The sequence below is a fragment of the Triticum aestivum genome, chromosome 4A (genome assembly GCF_018294505.1).
Source record: "Triticum aestivum cultivar Chinese Spring chromosome 4A, IWGSC CS RefSeq v2.1, whole genome shotgun sequence".
Classification (NCBI taxonomy): domain Eukaryota; kingdom Viridiplantae; phylum Streptophyta; class Magnoliopsida; order Poales; family Poaceae; genus Triticum; species Triticum aestivum.
In genome coordinates, this window is record NC_057803.1 from 466,260,737 (window position 1) to 466,268,462 (window position 7,726).

Below are 7,726 nucleotides of genomic sequence, written 5' to 3' on the forward strand. Positions count from 1 at the left end.
TGCGCGAGTATTTCGGCCTGTCCATATGCATTTTAAAAGATTGTTTAACTGGTGGACCATCGATCGTTGACTAAGAAAGTAGACCGTTGACTAAGAAACGTAGACCATTGACAATTTTGTAAAAGGAAAATGTTCATAAAAAGTGAAAAAAATATATATTTTTAAAAGTTCTACAAAGTTGGATTTTTTCTCAAGTTTGAGAAAATTCATGAATTTGAAAAAAGTTCAAGCCTTGGAGTTTATAAATTGAAAAAAAGTTCATGAATCTAACAAAAAAGTTCAAAAATATTTGGAAAAAGATCGTAATTTGAAAAAAAATCAAAAAAACTAGAAATAATTACAGGGATTTGATTTTCTAACAAAAAGTAGAAAAATATAAATTTTGAAAACAATCATGAATTTGATTTTTCACTATTTAAAAAACTACGTAATTTTGAAAAGTTTGCAAAATGGAAAGTTTATAAAATTATAAAAAATTCGCGAAAATTCGAAAAATTTCACAGATTTGCAAAAAAGTTTTGAATTTGAAGAAACTTCACGCATTTGAAAAGAAAAAATAAAATAAAAACTAAAAAGGAAAAAGAAAGAAAAATAGAAAAATAGAAAAAACGAGTAAAACGCGTTTTCAGGAAAAACCGCTAGAAAAAAGGCCCAGGAAAACCGCGTGGAAAAAAACAGTGGAAAAAAAACTCTACATGGGCCGGCCTATTCGTCAGCTAGTGCTGGGAGAGTGTGCGCCAGTTAATGAAAGCTCAATAACTGGCGCTTAAGGCGCGGAATAAGATCTGAGAAACTGAGCGTGCATTCAGTTTCGTGAGGCCCAGCCCAGTTGCGCCTATGTCATATTGCACGTCGTAAATTAGGAGAGGGCCCCTTGGAAAGCAGAGCCGCCGTAGGGGCTTCCTTGCAATATATCAAGACAGGAGCGGACGCCCCGTGAAACCCGCCACCGCACCACCCACCTTTCTCCTTTCCTCCATTCCCTCGCTCCCGTCGTCTCTCCCCTCCGACGACGACCTGATCTCTTCTCCCCCCTCCGCGCCACCGCCACCTCGCTCTCCGGCCGGCTGGCACCATCTTCCTCGTCCTCGGCCTCGGCGCAGCAGGACCTCCAGCGCCGCACCCTCTTCGAATTTGGTCAGACCGCTCCTCCGACCGCCACCGCCGCGTCAGGTACCCTTCCTCCTGCATTGGCCAATCCTCTCGCTTCAATACTTTTTCTCCCATCACCTGATCGTCGTCGCGTGGTGGGCGTGGCGGAAATACACACACGGCCGTGAATTTTGTGGCAGCTACGTGCTGGATCGCGACGATTGGTTTGTTGTGTAGCGGCGAGCCTGCAATTACCTAGCGACGTCCTCGAGGAAATTATCGTAGTATTATTTTTGTGAATTTGCTGGATTCGCGACAAATTTTGAGGAACATACCTAGCATGTTGTATGGTTTAGTGTTCACGAGAAATTTCTGGACTACTAGCTCAAGGTGCAGGCTGCATATGCATTTTTGCTGGATTCTCTGTTTTAATAATTTGGGTAATAATTTATCTGGGGAATTGACGGCCACATTTCTGTTGCTGATTCCTTGTTACCATCATTGTAGTTTAGGAACCTGGTATCTATTTTAGTGTCTGATGAGAACCTTTGTCATGGATGGCGAAAGTATCGCTTTGAACTTATTGCTGCAACCCTTTACTATTTGGTGGTATTCAGCATTGCAAAAAGCTGGATCACATTTATCAGCTCATGATTTTAATGAGCATTATATCAAGTGGAGGCGAACGAGGGGGCTGGAGACAGTGTGGTAGGGGGAATAAGAGATTAAGAGGGCAGATGGTGTTGTATAAGAGTTACATATCAGGGAGCAATGGTGTTTTGGTAATGAAATTGCTAGTGCAGGGAGTGTGATCAGTGGGGTTGATCTAAGAAAAAAGGGATAAATGTACTGTGGTTTATTTTTAGGAAAGCTGTGGTTGTTTCCAATGAGATTGTTGACAAATTCAGTAACCTCATAAACATACTTAGGGTTTTTAATCCCTTGAATATCGTAAAACTAATCATCAGCACTGTATTTAGCTGCTAGATCATAGGTTATTTCTGGTCATCAGAGAATCTACTGGACCCCTTTGTAAAACAGATCCATTTTATTGCATATAACTTGATGTAACTGCAATTATTTTCTGTCACAGGCTGCATACATTATTGTGGCAACGGGATTATGGGGACACCACACGCTGATTCAGAAAAGACGGAGATTGGAGAAATAGATACAAGGGCTCCTTTTGAATCTGTTAAAGCTGCAGTAAGTTTGTTTGGCGAGGTCCGGTTTTCCTCTGAAAGATCCGCCACCAGAAAGGCACAGGCCCCACAAGCAGAGGTACTATTTTTTAGCAGAAAATTGTGGCTTTAATACGTAATTATATGATAGGCCTGCATGCAGAATTTTTTGTATACATTGTGTGCAACTGCAGCTATCTAAGAATAATAATCGAGTGCGGGTATCATTGATGAAAAGCTATATTAGTGCTTGAATTGCCAACCTAAGCATAAATAGGGGTTTCTGTGATCAGATGTGTAGATCATACTCTGTATCAACAGTGAAGTCATCAGATTGTAGCGTACCGTTTACTTTTCTTTTGTCGCCTTCCCAATGTTCATTTGACATTTGCATAAACGTTTATAGATTATTGCCTGTAGTTCAGTTTCAGAAAGCACTCAGCTATTATAGAGGTTGCAACATCCACTTTTAGACACAAGGGAAAGTGATTTTACATGTATATCAGAATATTGTATTTGTAGAAACTGTCTTTTGTTCTTGATTACTAATATCTGTGGTATGTTTGGACATTTTTGGCAGCTGTCACAGTTTGTCTTAAGAGAAACTTCTGTACTAGACATGATGTGCCATGAAACCTTTAGTTGTACCTGAAAATTATTTATCCTATCGACACATCCTTTATCTTAGTAAAGCACAAAGTTTAGTATCTTGGTAGAGAATTTTGGTCTCGATGCATTTGATAGAAGAAAAAGTTTTTTGCAAGCCTAAGAGTGGACCAAGTACAACCACAACGCACACGTCCCTAGCGCTAATCACAGCCGGCAGTGACACCTGAAGGGCAATCGCTCATGCTTTAGCCCACAGACATGCTTCCACGCAGATGGTGTCAAGCAGCAAGGCAATGGCCTTTCCCCATTTTAGACGGCAGTGTTGCGCTGCTTCCAGATCCACTAAGCTGCACCATGCTGTGAGCATAATCAACGACGACAGGCCCCCCCCTGCTTAGGACGGTTAGGGTGGAGCCCATGGCGCTTCCACCAGCAGAGGAAGTCGTCTCCACTGTAGGAGGGTTCTCACGTATCTTGCTTTCTGTATTACACATGATGGTACATAACCCTTGTAGGATCAATCAGTTTTAGTTCACTTGGATTTAGCTTGTATTTTGGTACCATATTATTATGCTGATCCTTTGTATATTTAAATTTTGTCTGTGGTAGAGGGTGTTGGCTAAGGAGACAGAACTGCACTTGGCTCAGAAAGAGTTGGATAAATACAAGGAACAACTGAGTAATGCTGAGACTACCAGACTCCAAGCCCTCTCTGAGCTGGAGAGGGCTAAAAAAAGCGTTGTGGATCTAACAAATAAGCTTGATGCAGTCAACAAGTCAAAAGAACTGAATATCCGGGTAACAGAAAATGCAAATATTCGAACGAAGGAGCTCGAAGGTGGCAGCTCTAGTGAAGCCGTTGGGAAGGATGGTCCTTTGAAGCAGGAGCTAGACAATGCGAGGGAACAGTATGCTATTGCTTTGGCAGATCTTGATGCAGCAAAGCAGGAGCTTAGAAAAATGAGAAAGGATTTTGAAACCTCACTGGATGCTAAGTTACTTGCTGCCCAGCAGGAAGCAGAGTCTGTGCAGTCTTCTGAATCAAACAAGGAAAAGGCATCTCAACTCCGTACCGAGATTGCAATGGTTCAAGAGTCACTTATGCATGCTAAGGCAGCCACAGAGCAAGCACGTGAAGAGGAGGCAAACATCCTTGCTGAGAAGGATGTTGCCAGGAGAACCTGTAAAGAATCTCTGGAAGAAGCTCAGAGAAAATTGTCAAATTTGAGAAATGATTTTGATCCTGTAGCTTTCAAGGGTCTCCAAGAGAAACTCGATGAGACTTATTCTGAGATTGCATCTTTGCAGAAGAAGATCGAAGATGCAAGAGATAGAGATTTGGAGTCTGTTTCTGCTGTCAGCACAGAGTTGGATGATGCTAAAGAAACGTTGCAGAAAGTTGCACAAGAGCAAACTTCTCTTAGCAGTTTAGTTGAATCGTTGAGGCTGGAGTTACAGGCTGTAAAGGAGGAACACAGTCAGCTGAAACATAAGGATGCAGAAATTGAATCTATTGTAGGGGACCTCCATGTTAAGCTCCAGAAGTGTAAATCTGATCTTGAGACTGCAGTAGCCACAGAATCAGATGCAACATTAGCTTCTGATGACCTGATGTTGGCCCTCGAGCAGTTGTCTTCTGAGTCAAAAAATGCTCTTCAGGAAGCTGAGGTGATGCAAAAGCGTGCAGCCGAGTTAAGAGAAGAAGCTGAAGCAGCACGTGCTTCATTAGTGGAAGCAGAGCAAAAGTTGCAGTCCTCTTTGAAGGAAGCAGAAGTAGCAAAAGCTGCTGAAACAAGGGCTCTTGATCAGATCAAGCAACTATCAGAAAAGGCAAGTGCTGTCCGCGCCTCAATATCCGAGCCAGGTGCAAACATCACGATCTCAAAGGAGGAGTTCGAATCTCTAAGCCGAAAGGTAGAGCAGACGGAGAAGCTGGCAGAGATGAAGGTCGCGGCTGCTATGGCCCAGGTGGACGCTGTTAGAGCCAGCGAGAATGAGGCGATCAAGAAACTGGAAGCTGCCCGCAAGGAGATGGAGGACATGGAACTGGCAACAGAGGAGGCGCTAAAGAAGGCAGAGACAGCAGAAGCAGCAAACAAGGCGGTCGAAAGTGAGCTCAAGAGGTGGCGAGAGAAGGAAGAACAAAACAAAAACGCCGAGACCTACGTGCCTCCGGTGGGAGCGACATCACTGGCAGACGCTCCATCTCACAAGGCTTCTGCCGCAAAAGCCAATGAGAAGAGCAACGGTCATCAGAAGAACAGCAAAGCTGTATTGCGGAAGAGCTTCATGCTGCCCAGCATCACAGGAATGTTCCACCATAAGAAGAAGAACAATGCCGATGGCAGTTCCCACTCATAATATGTCCCAGGCTCTTACTTGCAAATTCAAACTTTTAACACATGTTCATTTGTACGAGTATATTTCTAGTAGTGTTGTACCTTTGTAATGTGCTGAACTCCTAACTTTTGCCGCGTACCCATGTTCATGTTGTATATGTATGTCTGTACTTTTTGGTGGTAATCTACTGTTTCTAAAAGTCCAAATCAAACCACACCTTATTGATGCTTTTCAATGGTATGGTATGGAGTGACAACATGTTGGTTCATATTCTGATAGATCCCTCGGTCTGGTTGGTTTCCTGAGTGCTATTGTGGCAAGAATTTGGTTAAAAAATTTGTTTGCTTTCTTCACTTAATTACTGCCGCATATCCAAATTTTCCGTGTAATTAATTCCATGTCGCTTCTGTGAAAACTATAATGATTTGCTTGCAGATTAACATTGGAGAATCGGATTTGGTGTTCAGACCTGAAATTTAGAAGAAGAAAAAAAGAAGCATTTGCCAGGTTCAACAAATGATGACCTTTACTGGTGAGGAAAAGATGAAGGTGAGATGATAATTGTATTTCCACAACCACATTATGTAGAGGTGATATTTGGATTAAACAGCAAGCTTGCTAAAGCCAGTCAAGTGCTCAGTGACAATTAGCTTGTGTACTGATTCTTTAGTACCTGGTTAGATCTCACGTGTTGCTGAAGGAGAATTGTTTGATCTCATGTGTACCTGGTTATATCACCTCTTCTTTGGAAATAAAGAATGAATTAGTTAGTTTTATGTTTGTATGTCAGGCAAAAATCAAATGGGGGAAGCGACCTATCAGTCCAGATTCCAATTGTTATTTGGTGTTGAGATTCATATGGTTGAGACATAATTTTAACTGGGCGCCTTCACATGTAATCTATTGTATCTCTGACATGTGTTTTGCTACAAAATTATGTCTCAACCATCTGTATTTGCATTATTGCTGTAAGCTTCTGAAATGTAAATTATGCTAGGACGATTCCTCTTTAGCTTTAACTATGATATTCCTAAATGCGTACTACTGGGATTACGACTACAAAAAATAAATAAATCATGACATGCGAGCAATTCTCGGTTTAAATACTGTGAGCTTAAATAATACTCCCTCTGTTCCTAAATATAAGTCTTTGTAGAGATTTCATGAAATCTCTATAAAGACTTATATTTAGGAACAGAGGGAGTAGGAGCTAAACTGTTGTGCTGTGTTCAGAATTGGTACTAGAAAAGATAATCTAAAATGACATTCTGAAAGTATATTGGATTCTTGCCCTCGGGAAATTAGTCTTCTAAGCATTACTTCGTAAATAAATGACATGATAACTTGTTGGTTCAGTTTAAAGCTATAGGCAGAGGCTTGCGGTAGCGGGAAAATCACTGCCAGTTGAAAACTATGTTACGCTCCTGCTCTTGGGTGATTAAGCTGTTGTGGTTTTGCTTGGTAAATAAATGACATGCTAAAACATTGGTTGTTATTTCGGTGGCGGCGACCAATAATATAAAGAAGTTCCTTGCTTAGATGGTTGGTTAAGTCATGGGTACAACATGGAAAGGGTCAGCAAGAAAATCAGCCAATAAGTAGTTGACTGTTTAAGTTGAATTCATATTAGTTTCTGCAAAAACATTGTTACAAATCTCTGATATGAATCGCTTGTTGCAGCCACGAACCTGTTTAAGATGCCTCTCAAGTACCGCCTTGAGGACAAGGCGGCTAAGAGGGCTTCTGAAGAGGGCCCATGCTGAGGCTAAGGGGAAAACCGTGAGGCCAAGAAGGCAATTGTTCTGAAATATGGTCTTAACCATGTCACTTGCCTCATGGGAATATAAGTTGCATATTCCTAACAAGATGATCAAGAGGAACCCTAGACCTCCCTTTATATAGACAAGAGAGGTCTTGGGGTTCATATGTTGGATGCGATATGGGGGCGTCGCCGCCCTCTAGTCTTGGGTGTCAAGAAGGTCATCTGGCCCCTCAGCGTTGGCGCTACGTCGTGGGCCCGTAGGCCTCCTTGTGGTTGATGAGGCCGGGCTCCTTGGCGTTAGCCACCCCTGATACAGGACCTCGTCAATATACTCTCGATCCTACACTTGTCATCCATTATAACAGTTGTGATCATGTATCGCTTCATTACTATAAATACACTGAGATCCCCTCTAGGATTATCATGGCAAATCATTGTCTCTGACTTGTCAATATTATTATGACATCTGTCTAGACCCATGATACCCATCATACTTCTAGCAGCAAAATATTTTTCCTAATGCTAGGTGAAATATTCTACATTATGTTAGTGCTTGTGTTCAAAATTTTGCTCTTCAATTGATGTATAGTTCAGTATTCTAAAGCCTTGGATCTCTACCTTCTTTTAGCTCTTCTCAGTATCAATATCAAGAATATTAATGTATAATTTTATCCCTGAGCGTGTCTGAAAGCAATAGTGATTCTTGATCAAACCATTAAATCCCTTCTTTTTAGATGCTATC

At 41.6% G+C, this 7,726-nt stretch overlaps 1 protein-coding gene across 1 annotated transcript; it reads left to right on the top strand.

Moving 5' to 3' along the window:
* The first annotated feature begins 915 nt into the window (after positions 1 to 915).
* LOC123086398 (WEB family protein At5g55860) lies at positions 916 to 5,457 on the top strand. The gene is made up of 3 exons (XM_044508160.1): positions 916 to 1,173; positions 2,186 to 2,373; positions 3,492 to 5,457. Exons 2-3 carry the CDS (start codon positions 2,215 to 2,217, stop codon positions 5,241 to 5,243), a joined length of 1,911 nt encoding a protein of 636 aa, XP_044364095.1. The 5' UTR covers positions 916 to 1,173; positions 2,186 to 2,214; the 3' UTR covers positions 5,244 to 5,457.
* Positions 5,458 to 7,726: the final 2,269 nt, after the last annotated feature.